Source organism: Bos javanicus, chromosome 9 (genome assembly GCF_032452875.1).
Source record: "Bos javanicus breed banteng chromosome 9, ARS-OSU_banteng_1.0, whole genome shotgun sequence".
Taxonomy (NCBI): domain Eukaryota; kingdom Metazoa; phylum Chordata; class Mammalia; order Artiodactyla; family Bovidae; genus Bos; species Bos javanicus.
The window spans coordinates 30,010,472-30,036,698 of NC_083876.1; the positions used below are offsets into that span (position 1 = coordinate 30,010,472).

A 26,227-nucleotide genomic window follows, 5' to 3' on the forward strand; every position below is an offset into this window, starting at 1 on the left:
CATTTATTATATACAGTTAAATGTCCATTATACTTTCTTTTGATATTCAGCAAATATGCTCTTGTCTGTCTTACTTTTATGGAGGATATTTGTGAGTATGCTAGATAGTCGCAAGGAGGTATATAATATGAATGACCCTGTCCACAAGGAGGGGGGAAATAGAGCATGTATCTAAAATGATGAATTAAATTAATTTGCAGCACATGGTAAATAGAAAGTAAAGAAATGGAAAACTGACATTTCTCAGCTGGCTACTTTGTTTCAGGCAATGTGCTAGAACGATTAAGTTAGCTTTTTGAATTGAGATATTTTCAAATGAGGGATTGTGTGGTAATGCCATAGGTATTCAGTGGAGAGTGATCAGTGTTGACTAATATCATAGTGGAAGATTAAAGGAAAAAACAATGATAGAACTGCCTCCTGGGCTATGACAGCTGAAAGAAATAGGAAAGGGGAAGAATCTTGCAGGCAAGGGCAATTGTGTAATCAATGGCATGGAAAAAAATAATACTTTTTTCCAAATAATGCTGACTATATAAGTCGGGCTTTCCTGGTAGCTCAGTAGTAAAGAATCCGCCTGCAGTGCAGGAGCCACAGGAGACACGGGTTCAGTCCCTGGATGGGGAAGATCCCCTGGACAAGGGCATGGCAATCCACTCCAGTATCTCGCCTGGAGAATCACCATGGACAGGGCCTGGTCATCTACAGTCCATGGGGTTGCAAGAGTCGGACATGACTGAAGTGATCACACATAAGTTAGGAGACTTAGATACTTACACTAGCTTACTGGTCATAAGGAATTAAATTTTATGGCAGTAAAAACTGAATAAAATGGATAGATAGCAACCCCATATTTAAAAAGAAGGTACAGAACCTTCAGGCTTATTTTGGGTAAGGAAGAAGGCAGGAGGAAATGGACTGGTTGGTTTCTTTAGAAGTAAAAGTTTTCTGGCTCTGCTACTGATATAACAGGACTTTCAGGAGAGTCAGTAAACAGTCACACTGTAACAGCTCTTCTAATACTGTATTTGTCATCCAGTGGAGATATGCTTTACTCTGCTGAAAATTCATTTGCTGCTGTTGCTGCTAAGTCGCTTCAGTCATGTCCAACTCTGTGTGACCCCATAGACGGGAGCCCACCAGGCTCCTCTGTCCTTGGGATTCTCCAGGCAAGAATACTGGAGTAGGTTGCCATTTCCTTCTCCAGCGCATGCATGCATGTTAAGTCGCTTCTCTTGTATCCAACTCTGTGCGACCCTATGGACAGCAGCCCATCAGGCTCCTATGTCCACGGGATTCTCTAGGCAAGAATATTGCAGTGGGTTGCCATTTCCTTCTCCAGAAAATTTGTTTAGTTTCTCACTATTAGCCAAGTGCCAGCAAAATAGATTTAATTTCTTCTACTCCTGCTCTGTGCTAGCTTTCTATATTAAAAGTAGAACAGTATGTATTACCACAGTGAGTAATTTCAGTCAACATTAAGTTAATTTTTTCAACTCATTTTGTTCTGAGATTATTATATTTATAATTAAAATGATTGGTTATTGTAAATAGTTAATGCTGAGAATGAATTAGGCATTGATGAGTAAGTAGGGCAAATCTGATGCTATAGGTGTCATTGGTTGATTGACCTTTATTCAATAACTTTGTTATGCTTCGCAGTGACTCTGGGAATGGGAGTTATATTATCCTTTTGTTTCTTGATTTCAATACACAGAAAAAAATATGTTAAATTCTATTTGCATCTCCACCTTGCGTCTTGTTTGATATGTAAAGCACAGTTTTTGTTGTACATTGGATGTTTGTTTATTCATTCAACTCCTCATTCATCCTCTTGGTGTTTATTAAGCAGCATATCACTTATTGCTATGTATCGCACACTTTTATCCACATTTCAGTAAAGCACTGGTTGCCAGCAGTGTTTCAGGGTCCCCTGAATACATCTATTTTATCATTGAATTTCAGTTAATCATTTTGCTCCATTTTATTTCTGAAGATTTTAATTCCTGCTTCATAAATCGTATTTAGTCCAAGTTAAGTGTAACAAAAGATTATTTCACTCAACTTTTGTGGCCCAAGATCCATTTCTGCTTGTCAGGTTGTCATACTGTATGTCAAATACAAATTAAAATTGAAGCTTCTTTTTAGATATATACCCATAAACCATTTTCTGACTGACATCCTACTAAAGGAAACATTCAGTGGAATTTTATTCACTCTGAAGTCACCTAAATCTTTATCATCCTAGTAATTTTTTGAGTGGATATGTGATTTTTGTTTTGGTATACTTAATAACTCATATATTCTCCTTTAAAAATCTTTTTGGAGATTTAACCAGTACCTTCCTTAAAATAAAATTTGTGTAGCAACCTATGACTGTCCAATTGAAACTATCTCTAAAGTTCTGTTTTACTTCTTTAAGTGTGTATTTCAACTCAGTGCATAGAAGTAAGCTGTAGAGGTCCATCTACCAGCACCATGATGGTTATAAGTAGCAAGGGATTCTTAGCTATATAAACTGTAGCTTAATTGCTATCATTATGAAATTTAGCAATATTGCTAAGACTGCATTGTGATCAAAATAAGTATAAGTCAGATGTAGCTTATCAAGAAATTGGCACTTATTTTTAAAAATTGTTATTTTTGTCCAAGGGACTCTCAAGAGTCTTCTCCAACGCCACAGTTCAAAAGCATCAATTCTTCACGCTCAGCTTTCTTCACAGTCCAACTCTTACATCCATACATGACCGTTGGTAAAACCATAGCCTTGACTAGATGGACCTTTGTTGGCAAAGTAATGTCTCTGCTTTTGAATATGCTATCTAGGTTGGTCATAACTTTCCTTCCAAGGAGTAAGCATCTTTTAATTTCATGGCTGCAATCACCATCTGCAGTGATTTTGGAGCCCAAAAAATAAAGTCTGACACTGTTTCCACTGTTTCCCCATCTATTTGCCATGAAGTGATGGGATCAGATGCCATGATCTTATTTTTCTGAATGTTGAGCTTTAAGCCAACTTTTTCACTCTCCTCTTTCACTTTCATCAAGAGGCTTTTTAGTTCCTCTTCACTTTCTGCCATAAGGGTGGTGTCATCTGCATATCTGAGGTGATTGATATTTCTTCTGGCAATCTTGATTCCAGCTTGTGCTTCCTGCAGCCCAGCGTTTCTCATGATGTACTCTGCATATAAGTTAAATAAGCAGGGTGACAATATACAGCCTTGACGTACTCCCTTTCCTATTTGGAACCAGTCTGTTTTTCCATGTCCAGTTCTAACTGTTGCTTCCTGACCTGCATGTAGGTTTCTCAAGAGGCAGATCAGGTGGTCTGGTATTCTCATCTCTTGCAGAATTTTCCACAGTTCATTGTGATCCACACAGTCAAAGACTTTCACATAGTCAATAAAGCAGAAATAGACGTTTTTCTGAAACTCTTGCTTTTTCGATGATTCAGCAGATGTTGGCAACTTGATCTCTGGTTCCTCTGCTTTTTCTAAAACCAACTTGAACGTCTGTAAGTTCACGGTTCACATATTGCTGAAGCCTGGCTTGGGGCATAGCCCTGTAATTAATGCAGAGCATTGTCGGTGAATACGATCTTCACTCTTGTTTCAAAAACCTGTAGAAAACATTGAGTAGTCTTCCTTGCTCAGCCTCTTGCTAGGAGAAGTGCAGAAGTGGTATCCTTCTTCCCTAGATGCAGAGGTTCATCTTCCAGCACCATAACGGTTATAAGTAGCAAGGGATTCTTAGCTATATAAACTGTAGCTTAATTGCTATCATTATGAAATTTAGCAATATTGCTAAGACTGTATTCTGATCAAAATAAGTGTAAGTCAGATGTAGCTTATCAAGAAATTAACAGACACTTATTTTTTAAAATTGTTATTTATTTTTGTTTAAGAAATTACCCCTCTAGACTAGATAGTTGACCAACCAGTCTGGTTTGCCCAGGAGTGTGAGAGGTTCCTTGGAGAAGGCAATGGCACCCCACTCCAGTACTCTTGCCTGGAAAATCCCATGGACAGAGGTGCCTGGTAGGCTGCAGTCCATGGGGTCGCGAAGAGTCGGACACGACTGAGCGACTTCACTTTCACTTTTCCCTTTCATGCATTGGAGAAGGAAATGGCAACCCAATCCAGTGTTCTGGCCTGGAGAATCCCAGGGATGGGAGAACCTGGTGGGCTGCCATCTATGGGCTCACACAGAGTCGGACACGACTAAAGTGACTTAGCAGCAGCAGTGGGAAGTTCCTAAGGGCTTGAGACTCTAAGTACTAAATCCATGCAAGTCCTTGGCAAACTAGAAGTAGGTTACCCTTACCAGGAGTGCAGAAAGATGAATTATTATTGCTTTAAAGAGTAGATATTCAATAACAGTGATATTTAATTTATTCGTACCTATCTCTCTACCTCTTGTCTACCCATATTTGAAAATTCAGTTTGAATGCCACTTCTACCTAATCTCTTCCTCTTATGAATTCACATAATTCTTCACCTGTATCATTTTTGCTCCACTTTGCACTTTAAAACATCTTTATCTGAATTTTCTATATACAAATTTTATCTCTGACACTACATGGAAAGTTCTGTTAGGTCATGATGTATGATTTATCTTTTATCCCTTATAGATTCTAGCATGGTGCTCCACACCTACTTTATAAGAAGAGATTTATTAAACGTAAGGAATGAATTCATGAGTGAAATAGGTGTATTGTTAATATGAGATATACCAGTGTGTAATAGGAAAAAAAAAAACTGCCAATACAGAATTCAGAAAACCTAGATCTGTCCCTAGGTAAATTGGTGATTCTTGGCAGTTCCCTTATTTATATGTGTGAGTGTGTGTGTGTGCGTGTGCGTGTGCGCACACCCATGTGTGTACACACTACAGTTTTGTCAGCCCAAAACTGAAAGTTTCAGCTAGACCCTCCTTGCTGTCTAGTGATGCTATTGACTCTTCAGTCATCCAGTGTTGTCAAAGACCAGTCCAAACCTTCAGCCTGTCCTGTGGTCAGTCCTCTCTACTGTACACCCCCTTTTTCACTTTTGGAAGATGACCACAATTTGTACTCTATCACGATATCTACATGCAGCAATAAACTTGTTAAGTCCACCTTTGTAAACTGCTGTACATTTTAAGTAGAATAATACCAATTATTCCTTTCTGACACTGACCATTTAAATATTTCAGATGTAAACAGCCATACTTACCTATGTTTGTAATTCAGAATCTTATATATGCATTGCTTGATGAAAATACAATATTCTAGACCATTTTTGTGTTATGACTTTTGTATTTGGAGAACCAAGTAAAAGTAGATTGCTTGAAAATTATGATTATTTGTTTTGTATTTAATATATTTTTAAATGCTTTTTGTAGGAGAAAAAAACTGTTTCATAAAAGGTTTCCTGTTAATTTTTTTGAAAAATGTAACTGACAGCTCTTACAAGAACAGGATTTATCAGTGTGTTTTGAAGATTCACATTAAAATATGTAAAAATATTGCTTTCATCAATTTTCAATTAAAATGTGATTATTATGCAGACTTTTATATGTTTTTATAACCCAGTATTCTATTGTTTTTAGCTACTGATGCAAATGTGAAGAATGAAAATCTTTCATCTGTGCAACAGCTTGGCATTAAAATGACTGTCAGGTATATTATAGGGAAATATCTTCCTGTGCATTTCTAGAATTTGTTTTTGTCTAGCTAATATGTGCTTAATATTATTTAAGTTAACAATCAACTATTTTGTGTAGTTTAAATACAGAGTTTATCATTCAGAAAATGATAACTTTGTTTTGAGAATATTGGCACTTTGTTATTATTTCAGAGGCTAATTACAGCATATTTAAGTCTCTATGATGATCAGATTTTTTCCAAAAAAACATTTTAAGTATCAGCACATTGGTAGCACAGTCATACCATTTGCTAAAATATGATTAATTTTTATTTTCAGGCTATAACTATAGTTAATGAGTATAAAAGTATCTTAATGATAGATGCATAAGTGAAAGCAGAGTAAATAAATTATAGTAGTTTGAATTTTTCATACTCAAATTATAATTTTCAAAAGAAATGGACAAGCTAAACAGACTGGGTGTTAAGGTATGAGCCCTTCATTATTAAATGGGGATCTTGACAGGCCCATTCTATCTGTTCTGTTGGATCATCTTCAGAATTAAGTATAAAGAAGATGCATGTGAAAGTTTTTTAAAAAGACTGTAAATCCATAGCATTATAATAAAATCTATGATAGTGATTCTAGCACATCCACCTATATCACATAGGGTATATAACCCACTGATTATGTTTTGTGACCCTATACCTGCCTTTTATACTGTAATGACCTATTTCCATTCTAAAATGGAATCCATAGATAATATGAGCAAGCTAGTCACATATTTTTTTTAATTCAGCTTGATGTCTTATTGTTAAGACATAAATGGAAAGTGACTTATAATAAGTTGTTTGTATACAGCTACAGTATGAGACGTAGCTGGCACCTATGAATCATTGTAGCTGTGGGGCAGCTACAAATGGAGATGGATTTTATTTTGGTGTTTCAAATATTACAAGAGGGTTGCCACTAGCAAAGTGATTTTGCAAAATGATGAACAGTCTTAGGAAGGCTTCAGGCAAAGCATAGGAACTATCTTTCCCTAACTTACACTTGGTTTAGTTCAGTGTATAATAAATAAGACTAATATATTATGATTTTATATGAAGCTCAATTAATTTCAGATAATTATAAATAACATTTTCATCTATACAAATAATAGGTAGGGCATTTATAAGTTGTTACTGTGCAGGGCTGACTGTCCCATGTCTAACCTCCTGATGCTCACTCATCAAGTATCAGTGGTCCTCCAGTCACTGTGGCAAATGAAAACACTCCCATAAACTTCCAAAACAGTGCCATGCTCATGTAGAATCACTGGACTAAATGAACCCTCAAATTGCTTCTAGACTTAGCATTCTGTCAAGCTAGCCTGTCAGCATTCCATGTTGTAGATTAAATTCAAGGAAAAGTGCTTATATTCTACTACTCATCTATAGTATCTGTGTTTTATTCTTTCATTACTACTTCCTTTTCCTTTAAAGTTATTGTATTTACCAGATGAATACTGCAAATTCTGATATATCATGATTATCAGGTACGTATATGGGTGTTATTCTTTCATGAGTGCTCTGTATAATAGTTATGCCAAAGGTAGAAATTTGAAAACTTAAAACTATGAGATCTCAAGAGAACTACAGTTTGATGAATTTTAAAAAATGAATTTACTGTGCAAGGCTTGACATTTTTCATTTTGTATGTTTTCTGGACATTTAATTTAGGTATGGCAAGTTCCTCAACCTGTTAAAAGATGGTGCAGAAAATGATCTTACCTTGGTTTTAAAGCATTGTGAGAGATTCCTGAAACAGCAGCAAGCTTCTATAAAATCTTCTCTTCATATCCTTTGTAAATGACTGACAGTACTTTAACTCTCTTCATATGCTTTTCAGAATTCTTGGACGGAATACTTTAAAACTTTTGTAGGAAAATAATACTTAAACCTATATTAGTGATTTGCTATATCTTTATAGTATTTGATTCTATTATTTTAAATAGGTACTTTATTAGATTGAGTAGTAATTATTAAATTCAACCGTATTAGTTAAATCTTGAATAATTAGTTATTAGAACATATTTTCGGGTATATATAGAGAAACTTTAAAATAGGTTTAGTAAATCAAAATAATTGACTCAGAGGATAAAGCGTCTGCCTGCAATGCAGGGGACCCTGGTTCGATCCCTGGGTTGGGAATATCCCCTGGAGAAGGAAATGGCAACCCACTCCAGTATTCTTGCCTGGAGAATCCCATGGACAGAGGAGCCTGGCGGGCTACAGTCCACAGGGTCGCAAAGAATCGGACACGACTGAGCAACTTCACACAGACACAGAATGAGAATAAAACATCCATTTATTTTATTTGTATTGGTTATCTTTCAGAAATAGAGTTTGACTTCAAGAAAAAAGTTTATACAAGTCATTTGCATTACTGAATTCTAAAAATATGTGGGCTTTTTAAATACTTGATTATGCTAATAATTTGACAGATAACCTAATCTAGAGAAAGGATGGTACTGTTGTGTTAATGACTTGAACAGTGTGTTTCCACAAAGCGTATAGTTTCTTCCTCTTGTTGCTGGTGATTTTGGCCTCCCCTGGACATGTCAACAAATAGTATATTAAAATAGTTACTGTGCAAGTAGTTTTTTTATTAATAAAGTTTAATTTTAGAATCTGCCTACCAATATAGGAGGCAAAAGAGATGCAGGTTTGATCCCTGGGTTAGGAAGATCTACTGGAAAAGGAAATGGCAAAAGAGGAGCCTGGCATTCTACAGTCCATCGGACTGGCAAAGAGTCAAACACAATTGAGCATGCACACAGGCGTTTACATCAATAGCTTATAAGCTGGTTGAAGACAAAATGAGGGCTAACTATCGTTAATATCTTTCTTGATAGAGATTCTGGAAATGAGTATTTATGGAGTTCTAGTATTTCACCATGTAAGATAAAATATTATAGAAGTTCCTTAACTGTGCTTTTCAGTCTGCTTGCAGAGGAATTACACTAGCCATGACTGGTTTGTATCTTCTTTGTTCATAATAATGTTGGGCGACAAAGACAAAACATTCCAATTTCTTCAGCAATTCTCCAGGCTTCTGACTTCAGCTTTCCTTTGGTTGCCAAGACTACATATTTCTGTAAGACTTTTCAGTCTGTTTTATAGGAATGTTTTAAATTTTAAGGAAAATACTCTTTAGATTCAATAGGATCTTATTATTTTATTTGTAGAGTGTGTTATATACTCTATTCATTTTCTGTCTGAATGCAGTTTTGAGTGATTCATTTTGAAGATACACATTTGGTATTTTCTCAAATACTTGCTGTGTTACCTAATGATAACTGAATGAAGGATTAATAATAATAGGTGCATTATTAAATTTTAAACTTGTCATTTAATTGGAAAATTCCATATATAAATAGAAAACCTTTGAACGAATATTTTTATTGTTGCTTTGTTATAATCTCTGGTTAAATTATAGTATAAGAAAATAATATATTAGTTGAAATTGTATCCATATTGTATAGAGGAAAAGCATACTAATTTTATATACATTTTGGCAATCTATGATGAGTTTTGATTAAGATATTATAGTGTATTTTTTTATTTAAAGATTTTACTAGTTCTCTGGGATCCAAGTTTAGTTTAGAGGTAAGTATATCCCTAATTTATTCATGATTCTGCATTTTGTTTTACTTACTTACTGCATTTAAGACCTCCAACTTGGGGAAAGTGTCCATTATAAGCCATGCTAGTGCTTTTCATGACAGACTGAACTTGGACAGCGGAGTCACACAGTACCCAAGAATAAGTTGTTAAGGGGACTAGAGAGTATCTATGTCAAGTTAAATGAAAGCATTTATTACATGTTCTTAAAATAAGTATTTGTGATAAAGAAAATAAACACAAAGCACCAAGGAATACATTAAATGTTAAAATTTTATAATTTATGTCTGAAATAGCTATATGCAATTCCTGAATAAGACATTCTCCTGCTTGTACTTAACTGTATCTAGAAATTTGCTCACATAAAAGGAGGAACCAAAGACAAAAGAGTATGTACTAGCTTTTCTTCAATCAGTGGAACAATTTTCCTTCTGTTAACCAGAATTTGGACAATTCTTTAAATTGTACATGAAGATTTAGAATATCTGCTTTGATAAGAATTTGATAAGAATGCTTATCAAAAGAGTTTTTACCTTATATTTGTAAATGAGAGAAAAATTTTTAAGTCCATCACACACTTTCATGTCAAGTATTTTGAAAAGATACCGACATGCCACTAGTTTTAAGTATTCTACTTTAGTGTTCAGATTGTGACCCTGCCAGACATCACCAGTGAACTGCTGTTAACTATAATTTTATAAAGTTGCATTTCTGCTTTGACTCTTTAAACCTTTTTTCTGACACATTATTTTACTTTTAACACGAGTGATGTTGTCTAATAGCATTTCTTCCCCTAAAACTGAAATCAGGCAGTACTCTAATTGCTTTGAGTTTATTAGATTAACCATTTTGATAGCATCATTTGATAATGGAATGGAGTGACATTACTCAAGGGTTTTAGAATGAACTCAATGTAAAGCTTTATACTTTTATGTTAGTGCAGCTATATCGTCAGTGAAGACTCATGTAATGCCTTCTTTAGTATCATTTTTTTCTTTTCAACTATAGATATACCAAGTTGAATATTTTATTACCAGTAGTTTGTTTTCCTGTCTTTGTAAAGCAAATAACATTCTGCTAACATTGCTCTTCCAGGATTCTGTCTAGAACTCTTAGCTAAGTGCAGTTACTAATGTCTGTATAATCACCACTCCATAGTTTAAATGTTTTTTTTATTTAAACTTTTCATTTAATCTTTTGGATTTTTTTTTTTTTTTTTTTTTTGCTGTGTCACTTTACTTGTTAGTGCATACGGTAGAAGACTTAATATATTACTTTAAAAGTGGCCCTTTTCTACTATATTTGTTCCATTAGTTCTAAGCATTACACTGACACTTTCTATGCAGGTTGACAAAATATGCAAATCTGCATTTGCCAAAAGACATGTTAAAGACACTAGCTTTAGCCATTAATAGCACAGACTTTTCCACCATCTTTAGCACAATACCATGTTAATGTAATTAACCTCAAAAAGCTTCAGCCTGTTTGCCCTGAACCCCATTCCCTTGTTCTATTTTTTCTTTTCCTTTTGTTCCATGGCCTATATTGATTCCAAATATGCTCCTTAATTTATGTATTTATTTATTACTTACACACTTAAATGTAATCTCTCTGGGGCAAGGTTTTGTCCACTGACATGCCCCACCATAATTATTCAGTAAATATGCTGAATGTATGAATTAATATTTAGATAGATATGTGTAAAATTCATACTTTAATTGAAGAAAGTAGGGAAAACTACTAGGTCATTCAAGTCCCTTATGATTATACAGTTGAAGTGACAAATAGATTCAAGGGATTACATCTAATAGAGTGCCTGAAGAACTATGGACAGAGATTCATAATATTGTACAGGAAATGGTGGCCAAACCATCCCCAAGAAAAAGAAATGCAATAAGGCAAAATGGTTGTCTGAAGAAGCCTTAAAAATCACTAAGAAAAGAAGTAAAAGGCGAAGGAGAAAAGGAAAGATATACCCATCTGAATGCAGAGTTCCAAAGAATAGCAAGGAGAGATAAGAAAGCCTTCCTCAGCGATCAGTGCAAAGAAATAGAGGAAACAATAGAATGGGAAAGACTAGAGATCTCGTTAAGAAAATGAGAGATACCAAGGGAACATTTCATGCCAAGATGAGCCCAGTAAATGGCACAAATGGTGTGGACCTAACAGAAGCAGAAGATATTAAGAGGTGGCAAGAATACACAGAAGAACTGTACAAAAAAAGATCTTATTGACCTGGATAAACATGGTGTGATCACTCACCTAGAGCCAGACATTTGGAGTGTGAAGTCAAGTGAGCCTTTAGAAGCATTACTGCATACAAAGCTAGTAGAGGTGATGGAATTCCATCTGAGCTATTTTAAACCCTAAAAGATGATGCTGTTAAAGTGCTGCATTCAATATGCCGGCAAATTTTAAAAAATCAGCAATGGCCACAGGACTGGAAAAGGTCAGTTTTCATTCCAATCCCAAAGGAGGGCAATGCCAAAGAATGCTCAAACGGCCGTACAGTTATGCTCATTTCACATGCTAGCAGGGTAATGCTCAAAATCCTTCAAGCTAGGCTTCATCAATATGTGAACTGATAAATTGCAGATGTAAAGCTGGATTTAGAAAAGGCAGAGGAACCAGAGATCAAATTGTCAACATCCGTTGGATTATAGAAAAAATAAGGGAATTCCAGAAAAACATCTCCTCTGCTTCATTGATGACACTAAAGCCTTTGACTTTGTGAATCACAACAAACTGTGGAAAATTCTTAAAGAGATGGGAATACCAGACCACTTTACCTGTCTCGAGAAACCTGTATGCAACTCAAAAAGCAATGGAATAATGAACTGGTTCAAAATTGGAAAAGGGATATGTCAAGGCTGTATATTGTCACCCTGCTTATTTAACCTATATGCAGAGTACATCATGCGAAATTCCGGGCTGAATGAAGCACAAGCTGGAATCAAGATTGCTGGGAGAAATATCAATAACCTCAGGTATACCACACTAATTGCAGAAAGCAAAGAGGAACTAAAGAGCCTCTAGATGAAAGTGAAAGAGGAGAGTGAAAAAGCTGGCTTAAAACTCAGCATTCAAAAAACTAAGATCATGGCATCCAGTCCCATCACTTCATAGCAAATATATGGGTAAAATGTGGAAATAGTGACAGACTTTATTTCCTTGTGCTCGAAAATCACTGCAGATGGTGACTGCAGCCATGAAATTAAAAGACGCTTGCTCCTTGGAAAAAAAGCTATAATCAACCTATACAGCATATTATAAAGCAGAGACATCATTTTGCCAACAAAGGTCTGCCTAGTCAAAACTGGTTTTTCCAGTAGTCATGTACGAATGTGAGGGTCGACCCATAAAGAAGGCTGAGTGCTGAAAATTGATGTTTTTGAACTGGTGCTAGAGGACTTTTGAGAGTCCCTTGGACTGAAAGAAGATCAAATCAGTCCTGAAGGAAATCAACCCTGAATATTCATTGGAAGGACTGATGCTGAAGCCTCAATACTTAGGCCACCTGATGAGCTGACTGATTGGAAAAGGCCCTCATACTGGGAAAGACTGAGGGCAAGAGGAGAAGGGGACAGGAGAGGATGAGATGGTTGGATGGCATCACTGACTCAATGGACATGAATTTGAGCACGCTCCGGGAGTTGGTGATGGACAGGAAAGCCTGGTGTGCTGCAGTCCATGTGTGTGCATGTGCAGTAGGTCACAAAGAGTTGTGTCCAACTCTTTGCAGTCCATGGGGTTGCAAAGAATAAGGCAGGACTGAGTGACTGAACAATAGCAACAAATGTAAAAGACAGTAGGCTTTCATTACCTTAGAAAATGTATTTAAGAGAGCTCCCCTACATTCTTAAAAGTCTTATAAACAAATTGCATCAAAAAGATTTTAAAATTTGGCTTAGGAGAAACAATATAGTAAATAATGAAATATTAAAGTTTTCAAAAATTTATAAACTCGATTACTGTGAGATAAAAATCATTTGAAAAAATGTGTCCTTAAGCCATTTAGACAAGAAGAACCCATTAATGTACTGATATAGTTAAATTATCTTCCAATTTTGTCTTTAAGAAAATTCTTCATGAGTGATTAAATAATCATTCTTTATGGAATTTCATCAAGAATCAGTTTGACTAATTGTTAACATCAAAGCTGTTAATAAATATAGATTAAGAAAGATCAAGAAATCAGTTATTTCCATGGAGGAATACCTAATCTCAAATAATAATTATAGTAAAAATAACAATCATGTATGCCGTCTCTGTTAGTTGAAAGATGAGAAAGGATAACAAATTAAATTGAAATAAAAACTGAAGTATTTTAATTCACTTAGAAACAAAACTTCCTTGATGATAAATCAGGATAAAGTTGCATTCTGATTAACTAGTGTAGTTCTACAAGGAAGTGTCATGGAATAGGATAGTCACTTTATATTCATTTAATTATTTTATATAGTTAAATGTGTGAATATCTGTATCATCCTTTTCATAAAATAAATTAATAATAATCCAACACAGGAGGTTTAAAGTTAAAAATTCTAATAGCATTGAAATGTTCATTTAGATTTAAATGTTATAATTATCAGCATGTCATGGCACACTTGTAACCTATTTGCAAGGGATTAACAGTAGTAAGTCATGTAACCAATCACTTACTGGGAAGAGGATAAGCGGTAAAGTCCTTTCCCCTTCATATATGTGACTTCGAATCTTAGAAGATTCCTTTTTCCTATGTGTGGTTCTTTTTTTTCTGAGAGGAGAAATATTGTTTTTTAGAATTAATTGAATCAAAAAGGTATCTCCGAGTTTTATCTTCAGGCCTCTGCATGGTGTGCATGATGCACATGCTTCACAGTAACTGCAGCAATGCCAATAAAATACAGCCTGTTCTCTGCCTACAGATCCCTAGCGTGGAGGACAGGATTGGACTGGATTGAATTGGATCAGTTTGGATGGGTTTGGAAAGTTTGTCTTTCTACTAGCGTCTTTCTATTTAATATCCATAAGTTTTCCTTAGTGTTAGGAATAAAATGAGTCATCAAAACCGCCTGTAGTGAAAGAAAAAAAACTAAGACTGCATACTGTGTTTTTCTTTAAGCACATATCTTTCATTTTTAATCATTAAAGCCAAATACTCTAAGAAACAGCATAACATGAACATATGGATTCGTATCATGCCAGTTTTAGTGTACCCCAAACCAAAAGTTTTACTGATAACTTTTTCCATGATATCAGGCTAGTTTATATGTTACTTAGGTGATCTGCTAAATGATGTGATCCTGTGTGTGTTCTGCTTAATTCTATGTTCCGAATTTTCTTTAGAGTTACCTTTTACTGAGTTACCATACTTTCCAAGAGTTGTGACTAGCCAAAATATATCAGAACACTAGAAGTATAACAAATATAATTTATAATTTGATGATTCATAAGATTCTCTGTTATATTCATGTCGCTCAGAGCGGTCATTGATCTGGTTTATGAATATCATTAGCTGCAAATTAGAGTTTTATACAGGAGACAGGGATCAAGACCATCCCCATGGAAAAGAAATGCAAAAAAGCAAAATGGCTGTGTGGGGAGGCCTTACAAATAACTGTGAAAAGAAGAGAAGCAAAAAGCAAAGGAGAAAAGGAAAGATATAAGCATCTGAATGCAGAGTTCCAAAGAATAGCAAGAAGAGATAAGAAAGCCTTCCTCAGCAATCAATGCAAAGAAATAGAGGAAAACAACAGAATGGGAAAGACTCAAGATCTCTTCCAGAAAATTAGAGATACCAAGGGAACATTTCATGCAAAGATAGGCTCGATAAAGGACAGAAATGATATGGACCTAACAGAAGCAGAAGATATTAAGAAGAGATGGCAAGGATACACAGAACTATACAAAAAGATCTTCACGACCCAGATAATCATGATGGTGTGATCACTGACCTAGAGCCAGACATCCTGGAATGTGAAGTCAAGTGGGCCTTAGAAAGCATCACTACAAACGAAGCTAGTGGAGGTGATGGAATTCCACTTGAGCTATTCCAAATCCTGAAAGATGATGCTGTGAAAGTGCTGCACTCAATATGCCAGCAAATTTGGAAAACTCAGCAGTGGCCACAGGACTGGAAAAAGTCAGTTTTCATTGCAATTTCAAAGAAAGGCAATGCCAAAGAATGCTCAAACTACCATACAGTTAAACTTATCTCACACACTAGTAAAATAATGCTCAAAATTCTCCAAGCCAGGCTTCAGCAATATGTGAACCGTGAACTTCCAGATGTACAAGCTGGTTTTAGAAAAGTCAGAGGAACCAGAGATCAAATTGCCAACATCGGCTGAATTATCGAAAAAGCAAGAGAGTTCCAGAAAAACACCTATTTCTGCTTTATTGACTATGCCAAATGTTTTGACTATGTGGATCACAGTAAACTGTGGAAAATTCTGCAAGAGATAGGAATACCGGACCACCTGACCTGCCTCTTGAGAAACCTGTATGCAGGTCAGGAAGCAACAGTTAGAACTGGACATGGAAAAACAGACTGGTTCCAAATAGGAAAAGGAGTACATCATACTGTACATTGTCACCCTGTATATTGTCTGCTGTATATTGTCACCCTGCTTATTTAACTTCTATGCAGAGTACATCATGAGAAATGCTGGGCTGGAAGAAGCACAAGCTGGAATCAAGTTGCCGGGAGAAATATCAATCACCTCAGATATGCAGATGACACTACCCTTATGGCAGAAAGTGAAGAGGAACTAAAAAGCTTCTTGATGAAAGTGAAAGAGGAGAGTGAAAAAGTTGGCTTAAAGCTCAACATTCAGAAAAATAAGATCATGGCATCTGGTCCCATCACTTCATGGGAAATAGATGGGGAAACAGTGGAAACAGTGGCGGACTTTATCTTTCTGGGCTCCAAAATCACTGCAGATGGTGACTGCAGCCATGAAATTAAAAGACGCTTACTCCTTGGAAGGAAAGTTATGACCAACCTAGATAGCATATTGAAAAGCAGAGACATTACTTTGCCAACAAACGTCCATCTAGTCAAGGCTATGGTTTTTCCAGCGGTCATGTATGTATGCAAGAGTTGGACTGTGACGAAAGCTGAGCACCGAAGAACTGATGCTTTTGAACTGTGGTGTTGGAGAAGACTGTTGAGAGTTCCTTAGACTGCAAGGAGATCCAACCAGTCCATTCTAAAGGAGATCAGCCCTGGGTGTTCTTTGGAAGGAATGATGCTAAAGCTGAAACTGCAGTACTTTGGCCACCTCATGCGAAGAGTCGACTCATTGGAAAAGCCTTTGATGCTGGGAGGGATTGGGGGCAGGAGGAGAAGGGGACGACAGAGGATGAGATGGCTGGATGGCATCACCAACTCGATGGACATGAGTCTGAGTGAACTCCGGGAGATGGTGATGGACAGGGAGGCCTGACGTGCTGCGATTCACGGGGTGGCAAAGAGTCGGACACGACTGAGCGACTGAACTGAACTAAACTGAACTGAGAATTATGAAATGATAATAGACCAGTTAACAAAACTTCTGTTGTTATAAGAGAGTTTACTGTAATTACAGGGTATAATCATTAGTATCTTATTGTCTTTCAGTCAGTTTGTTCAGTAGCTATTCTGTGTAAGTCTTGGTGCTAGGAGTTTTGTTGGTTACCAAAATTTGTGGCATAATTTCTTCCAACAGAGTATAATTCATAAGAGTAGAAGAATTCTTGCCTTATCTTTGGGAATCCATTACATAATAATGTTTTTGTTCTTTGAGATAATTAATTATTGTCCCCATGTCTATACAAACCTAAATATTTTGTATTAAGCAACTTAGAGACCAGTGTAAGAATATTTCTAAAATATATTATTTTTACACTCTTATTATATGTATATTCAGAAAATTGTTATCTAATTTGCATTGAAAATTAAAGTATTGTATATGTATGAGTTGATTTTTTTGCTCTTATGTGTATTTATTAGACTCATTAATTCTACTCTGCAACTAGTAATCAGTGAAAACACATTGTGTACTCAACAAAAGAAGATAAATCAAAGGATGCTAATTCTCATTCAGTTCATATATTTATTCTTAGCTATTTAATAAAAAACTAATTTTCTTTGTCTGAACATCCATCTGAAGTTGACTACAAGATGTTCATTTAATATAATGCATATATCTTCAGTCATCAATATGTAATATTAATTTTTGTGTGTGCTGTGAGATAAATCCCTAAGAACCTATTATAAAACATAAATTTATAGCTCTATGTTTCCACAAATACATATTTCTCCAATATGAAATGGTAAATCATTATTTATCATAATGATAAAACATGAAAACTACTGGTAAATCACTGAATTTCTTATATAACTCAAACATAAATTCTTAAAAACAGTTTAGCAATGAAATTTGAAAAAATTCTCATTTTAACTCATGTAATTGTTATATGTGTGTTTGATTTGTTTTGATTTTCAAGTATTAACTTTCCTTTATTAAAAAAGTTTGAGCTGCCCAATAAAGATAAAAAGGTAAATTTAAATTTGAGTTATATATGAAAATTTCTGAAATCAGTGATCTATCAATAGTTTTCATGTTTTATTATGATAGCAGATCCAATTTGAGTATCCAATTTTTTATCAGTCTATAGGATATAATTGCTAGTCTAATAATTTTTCTTAACTCAAAATTACATCTTCAAGTTTGTTCTTTGTTTAAAAAATGTATTGTGGTTAGATGTTGAGTTTTCTAGATGTTGAGTTTACAGTAACATTAAAGCATACAGCATTCATGATGATAAATTGTACTCAAGAACTAAATTGAAATAACCTACTTTATGAAGAAATTGCTGAAAAATGCATTTTTAAGTATACGTATATATGTATCTATACATATATGATATATATACATAGAAATATAAATAAATACAAAATATATGAAATAAATTATAGATAGATAGATAGATAGCCTGAATTCATTAATGAGGATGCACCACAATTTTAGAGATGAATTTCTTATGGATTTCTCAGTTCAATTATTAGTAACTCAGGTTTAGATTTGGGTTATTTAACATTAGCTTAGAAAAAGCCGATTAGGCAAATATCTTAAGAGCTGACAAACTATATAAACTCTTTTGATATTTTAGAGTCATTAACTAAAGTCAAGGATAATATAAAAATATTGGAATATGCTTAGAATTAAAATGTAAAGCACTTACTACTAATGTACTTATTTATATATTTATTCTTTCATGTAATACCCATCTCCATTATTCCACAGAGATTGAATTTGTCAAAATTACAAAGTGTTAATTGTATTCATTATCTCAGAAGGAAAGTATCATACTGCCTTTATTGAGGTTTAATCTTTCTTTGGTGTTTAACGTTCTAACTTTTTAATTTACATAAAATTTGCAGTAGGTTGTTATGCTACCATGTTAATTTTGAAGTACTAATTTAAAGCATAGGATTTAAATAAGTTTGTTTTTAAATTCATTAATTCTCAATTTTTCTCTTTCATGCAGAGGTACCTACCTATTGACACTATAGAATCTGGCATTCATCCAGTGTATTTTTGCAGCACTCACTATATTGAAATGCTACTGAAAGCGGAGGTGCCACTTGTATTTTCAGCTTTTCACATGTCTGGTTTTGCACCATCACAGGTAATTCATGGAAAATAGTATTTCTTCAACTCCCAGAGCTCAGTGTCTTTGCAAAGAAAATTATATTCTCATCAAATACAGGAAACACATTAAAATTAATCAATCATTTTGTAAATAGTTATATGTCTGCTGCTGCTGCTGCTGCTCAGTCACTTCAGTTGTGTCCGACTCTGTATGACCCCATAGACGGAAGCCCACCAGGCTCCCCCGGCCCTGGGATTCTCCAGGCAAGAACACTGGAGAGGGTTGCCATTTCCTTCTCCAATACATGAAAGTGAAAAGTGAAAGGGAAGTCACTTAGTCGTGTCTGACTCTTAGCGACCCCACAGACTGCAGCCTATCAGGTTCTATATGTGTTTAAATCTTTAAGCTGGCTTCCCCTAGGTCTTGCACATTACCATTACATTAGATCTCTGGCATTCACAGATTTTGAGTTCTGTTTCAGCTATTCAAGACATAGACATTCTGGAAATCTATGACATGTAGACTTTTTAATGGAGTATCTCCTTCATAAGGCTTCTGCAAGGATAGTATCTCCTACTGCAAATAGGATGATAGTATCTCATTCTGCAAATGATAGTATCTCCTTCATAAGGCTTCTGCAAGGATTAGGTAGACTAACTGAGGGCAAGAATTCTTATCACCACTGAGTATCTGGTATGTGAGATATTGTATCTTATCTAACAGTAAGCTCTCTTTTGGAGTCTGGGAAGGTTTAATGATGTCTTGAGGGCCTGGTATTGGGCATGTGGTTATTTGCAGTAGCCAAAGATGTCTCCCTCCTGTGCTTAGTCAGTCTTTCAGTGGTAGAGTGTGGATTGCTTCTTTACTATGTTATCAGGCTAAAATTTAATATTTTAAAACTTAAATCTTTCTTGTGTTTTTAGAATTGAATCTCTAGGTCAGAGTCCAGAAGGTAGATACTTAATCAAAAGATACGAACACTTTTAAGGTTCTTGATGCATACCAAGTTGCTTTGATTTTGTATTCTTCTAATAGAAATGAAGAGAGTGTCTGTTCTCCAGGACTGGGTACTTGGGTTTTTCAAAACTAATTGCTAAATTTTTAAAATTTGCAGGGTTTGAGGCTTTTTTGAACATTAATAAGGTTGATTATAATTCCACAGTTTTGTTAACTAGTTGTATCTTTTTATTCATTGCCCATCTGTCTTAGTGGACTTCCTATTGACTTGTAAATATCCTTTAAAAGTAACCTCCACTATCCAAATCCCTTCAGTTCTTGAGTAATAATTTTTTACTTATTTTATAATTTGACCTATCTACTTATTTATTATTATATTTGTATTTATTATTCTGTTTTGCTTATTGAACTTTATTATTGCATCTTAACATGGGGTAAGAGTAAATAAACCTATTATTTACTTCCTAATGCTCTCCTAAAAAAGTCAATTTACTATTTATACCTATTGGTTCCTCTTATGTGCACTTTAAGAAGATTTTTCTCAGGTCAAAGTGGACATTTAAATTTGAAATTTAGATTTTTATTCTGTTAAAATATAGATACTTTGAAAAAAATTATGTTCACATCACATTATTCTTCACATTATGATATATGCTTTTATACTTACTTTGAAGAGACCTTATATCACTTATTACATTTACTTGTATCAGGTTACTCTGCCTGTTGAATTTTAAATTTCCTGAAATTTAATAAGAAGTTCAAATATAACAAAGGAATTGCATGTAGTGGAAACGCCAATTCTTTCTTAGCCAATTCTGACTCTTACTATGTTTTTACCTAAACTCTTCTGAGAATTTTGAATCACAAAATGTTTAATTCTGCTTGGAATTAGTTACAATAAGTTCAACAATCCTTTCTATTTATATTTATATATTTATATATTTATATATATATATATATATATATATATATATATATATAAAATAATTCAAGCCAAGGAGAGTTCCTTTTGTCATTCTAGATTATGTGCTGTACTCAGTCAGTCAGTTGTGTCTGACTCTTTGGACCCCATGGACTGTAGCCTGCCAGGCTCCTCTGTCCATGGGATTTTCCAGATGAGAATACTGGAGTGGGTTGCCTTTCCCCTCTACAGGGGATCTTCCCAACCCAGGGATTGAACCCGGGTCTCCTGCATTGCAGACAGATTCTTTACCATCTACACCAAACATTTAAGAATGGATGACCAAAAACTGTGGGAAAAACTTTCAGTACCCAAGGCCCTATGATATCAATTTGGTGTACCTCTTTATCGTTTTGGCTTCTCTTTAACAATTTGATATGTTATTATCAATTTGAAGCTACATACATGTAGATTTACCTAATAAAAAACTACTGCATTATTTCTGAGTAGTAATGTTATATTTCTTAAATTATCTAATGTAAAAATGCCTGTCTATGGCTCCTTATGTGAGCTAATCATTTTGTGTCTTAAGAAGTATGTATCATTGCTTTGTTATTATTAACCATTTTATTGCTAATTATGAAATATGAAAACAACATTTAAATAACTTGGTGTATGTAGTTAAGTAATTATTTATATACAAATTTTGTATTTCAAAGTTTACTCATTCTGATCTAATTAGGAGCCATGCTTTTTAAAGTTGCATATTTATAGACATTAAGGGATTGGTTGATTAATGAAAGAATTTGTGAGCAGATTGCTAAATAAAATATACAGATCTCTAGACTAAAAATAATAAGCTCAACTAGAATACAAGCTCAATTAGCTAGAAATACATATTTGTTGATTAGCATTTGAGATGGGAAGGAAAATCAAAATGAAAATATACTTTTAAAATGAACAGAAAATCACATATTCTAATGAAAATGTAGAATTTTATTCTTTAAAAGAAAAAACTTTATTGTATTTTAGTAATTTTCCTATCCTAAGAAGTACCCCATATCTTTAATGACTTAACTTTTGTAATTCCTTGGGGTCATCATTTTGCATATCATTGATTATTGTACTATATTGTGTCAGCAAGTGAGCTAACATGTATAATCCTCCAAATACACTCAAGAAAAATCTCTTGATTTTTCTCATTGCTGCTTTTCCCCCCTCCATGAAAGCAGGATTAAAGAAAACTATTTTATTGTTTCATATTTTGTGACAGTGCATTTTGAAAATGCAAAGTATACAAATGTAAAGCAAGGTTTCAAGACTGGGAATGCCCCTTGTATGTGCATGTCCCCAAGCTTTCCCTTTCTTTATGTTGTTGATGTTGCTATTTGAAATGGTACCTTCTCCCTCCTTGTGCCCCATCTTTACTTGTCATACTTATCTTTGATATCTGTCCAAATGGAAACTTTTAGGATCACTTACAAGTAGATGATTCTGCTTTGAATTGTATGCAGTTTCTGTGTTACTCTTCTAGTAACACAGTACTCTTTGCTTTGTGGAATCATTATTTGTGTGTTTACCTCTTTCTTACTAGTTGAAGTTTGTTAAAGATATGTATGCCTGATATATCTTCAAGTCTTTTAAGTATCTTGACACAGTGTCTTGTCTAGAAGTGCAATAAATATACTTTTTTATTTATATCAGTGCTTCACAGTATAAAAGTGTGTTTTCAGATCTTATTTCATTTAAAATTTTAACTTCATTTGACAGATGGAGAAATTCAGGGACATTCAGGATCAGTGAAATGAGTGAATTGACTTATTGATATAACCCTGATAGCAAGGACTTCACTTGAAACCACATCTTATTTTACTAACATTCTTTCTATGATGAATAAATAAAATAATGTCAGAAGAGTTTTTAAAAATAGGGTCTTTGTATCATAAAACTTAATCATTTAGGGCATACCTCTTTTGACTTAATCAGGTATTCTTAAGTAATTGTTCTAACTAATGTTTTTACTAAAGAATTAAGTACATTTTTTGAAGATTGTTTTATATCTAGATACAACTGAGAATAATTTACCTTAGATATAATAATGATGTTTTTATCAGTGTTTCATCATAAAATGTCCTTTGTCATGAAAGTGAAAGTCACTCAGTTGTTTCCAGCTCTTTGCAACCCCATGGACTATACAGTCCATGGAATTCTCCAGGCCAGAATACTGGAGTGGGTAGCCTTTCCCTTCTCCAGGGGATCTTCTCAACCCAGGGATCAAACCCAAGTCTCCCTCAGGTGGGTTCTTTACCAGCTGAGCCACAAGGGAAGCCCAAGAATGCTGAAGTGGGTAGCCTATCCCTTCTCCAGCGGATCTTCCCAACCCAGGAATCAAACTGGGGTCTCCTGCATTGCAGGTGGGTTCTTTACCAACTGAGCTATCAGGGAAGCCTGTGGTGTTTGTCATAAGCTTAAGTATAAGGAGCAAACTTTTCTAGGAAGGCTATGGTACATTTTGATACATATTGTGTAAGGGATTTTCCTCCCTTTTTATCCTAAAGTGAATGTGTTAGTGGCTCAAAAAATCATTTAAATGTTTCAAATATAATTAAATGTAAGGAATATTGGTTTACCATAAAAACATAATTAGTTTATTTTACTTTCTTTGTCATCTATTCCATTAATTGCTAATAGCAATTTTATTAATAGTATATTTTTGAGATTTATGTGAGGGAATTTTGCAGTTTCTAGCAAAAGCACACATGCATTTACCCTTTCATCCAGCCATCTCATTTATAGAAATCTATCCCAGAAATACACTGACAAAAATTTTGAAAATGCCTGTGTATAGATATGTTTTATAGCATATAAGACCATATAGTATAAAGACTGGGGCTTCCCTGGTGGCTCAGTGGTAAAGAATCCGCCTGTCAATGCAGGAGACATGTGTTCAGTACCTGGATCAGGAGGATTCCCTGGAGGAAGAAATGGCAATCCACTCCAGTGTTCTTACCTGGGAAATCCCATGGACAGAGGAGCTTGGCGGGCTACAGTGTATGGAGTTGCAAAAGAGTTGGCCATGACTTAACAGCTAAACAACAACAGTAACTATCAAAAGACTAGGAATAATACACGTGTCTATAAATAGGGACTTGTTGAGTTAGTTATGGTTTATCTACAGGGTAGTACTGCTCCTGCTGCTGCTGCTGCTAAGTCGCTTCAGTCGTGTCCGACTCTGTGCGAGCCCATAGACGGCAGCCCACCAGGCTTCCCCGTCCCTGGGATTCTCCAGGCAAGAACCCTGGAGTGGGTTGCCATTTCCTTCTCCAAGACATGCAAGTGAAAAGTGAAAGTGAAGTCGCTCAGTCGTGTCCGACCCTCAGCCATCCCATGGACTGCAGCCTTCCAGGCTCCTCCGTCCATGGGATTTTCCAGGCAAGAGTATTGGAGTGGGGTGCCATTGCCTTCTCTACAGGGTAGTACTATGCAGTTATAAAACTGAATAAGAGATACCTCTGTATATTGCCATGGAGTGATAGTCAGGATCTTTTGTTAAGAGAGATAAATGTGGAGAACAAAAACAAAAAAATGTTTAGTATTTTACTATTTATATGGGAAAGCGTGGGAATATAAATACAAGTTCAAATGTGTTTGTATTAAAAAATGAAAGAATGTATCATATTTTGTTAAGTGATTGCTTATAGGGATAAGTAAGGAATGAGCTCAAGAGTCAGGAAATATACCTTACTTTGGAGTCATTTAAATAGTTCATATCATACTATAAATACATATAATTAAATGAACCTAACCGTACCTACTTGACAGTATAACCTTGTAAGAAGCACTTTGATTTTTTAACCATTTTTAAAGTATAGTAAATTTTCAATGTATTAATTTCATATGTATGTCAAAGTGATTCAGTTATACATATATATGTACATATATATGTTATTTTCGGAATCTTTTCCATTATAGGTTATTACAAGGTATTGAATATAGTTCCCTGTGCTCTCTAGTAGGTCCTTGTTATTTATCTATTTTATATATAGTGGTGTTTATATGCTAATCCCACACTCCTAATTTATCTCCCACACACCCTTATTGTGTCCTCTGGTAACCAGAGAAAGTTTGTTTTCTATGTCTGATTCTCTGTTATGTAAATAATTTCATTTATATCATTATTTTAGATTCCACATATAAGTGATATCATATGATGGTTGTCTTTCTCTGACTTCCCTTAGTATGATAATCTCTAGGTCCAACCATGTGCTGCAAATAGCATTATTTCATTCTTTTTTTATGACTGATATTCCATTGTGTATATATATATACCACATCTTCTTTATCCAGTCATCTCTAGATAGACACTTAGGATGCTTCCATGTCTTGGCTATTGTAAATACTGCTGCAGTGACCATTGAGGTGCATGTGTCTTTTTGAATTAGAGTTTTCTCACATAAATGCACAAGAGTAGGATTGCTGGATCATATGGTAACTCTGTTTTTAGTTTTTACAGAACTTCCATACCGTTCTCCAGAGTGTCTGCACCAATTTACATTCCCACCAACATTTTGGAGGGTTTATTTTTCTCCACACCCTGAAAGGCACTTAATTTTTTTTAAGGCACTTTAAAACATAGGCATTTGACTGTACATCCCAAGTGATATGTTGTCTAAATGACAAAGAAAACAACAGAAATATTACTGTTTTAAGTATTCATGTTGCTTATGGTAGTCCTGGTATTATTATTATGGATTCTTATTTTTGTCTTGTTCAGTAAATGAAACAAAAAATTGATACCATTGATAACTCAGATTTTCAGTTTGTTTTAATGCAAGCACAGATATAATATATAGCAATTTATGATGTGTTTTATCTTAAAAGCTTTAAGAAGGGAAACCTGTAGAGGAAAATGGACTTCAGAGACATGTCAGTCAATCCAAATTTTGAAACTGTGATGGCTCTTGTATATATAATGCTTTCTTCCTATTATGTGTATTTGGAATAATTACATAATAAAAATGTTAAAGAAAAGAGTTCATCATGTCTGTTTGGATACATATTATTTCTTTTGTCCTGTTAGAGCCCTAGACTATCAGCTAATATATAGATCACTTCATCTTATAAAAATAGAGAAGCTATTTGCTTAAGGTTTAAAAGACATAACTCATAGTTTAGCATTCTTCCAGGGATATAGTGTTCTGAATTCTATCACAATTGAATAATTCTGGGATATTTTGCTCATGTAATAGCAGTAGCTGGTATAGTTTCTGCCAAATGAAGAAGCTATATATTTAAAAGGTGTATGTCTCCTCTTTAAGTGCAAGTTCTGTGAGGACAGGGACTAAATGTATTTTGTTCACTTAAGAATTATAATAATGCTTGTTGTATATTAGGTACATAAGTGTTTGTTAAATGAATGATAAACATCTGTACCTCTGTTATAGAATAACATTTATATA

General features: G+C 34.7%; 1 protein-coding gene across 2 annotated transcripts in view; it reads left to right on the plus strand.

The window, feature by feature from the left end:
- TBC1D32 (TBC1 domain family member 32) overlaps nucleotides 1-26,227 on the plus strand; it is a 206,932-nt gene that overhangs the window by 165,108 nt on the left and 15,597 nt on the right. For both annotated transcript variants that reach the window (XM_061427448.1, XM_061427449.1), the window contains 4 exons: nucleotides 5,590-5,659; nucleotides 7,346-7,461; nucleotides 8,608-8,762; nucleotides 18,806-18,946. In XM_061427448.1, coding sequence (XP_061283432.1) covers nucleotides 5,590-5,659; nucleotides 7,346-7,461; nucleotides 8,608-8,762; nucleotides 18,806-18,946 — 482 coding nt within the window. The remainder of the gene's footprint in view (nucleotides 1-5,589; nucleotides 5,660-7,345; nucleotides 7,462-8,607; nucleotides 8,763-18,805; nucleotides 18,947-26,227) is intronic.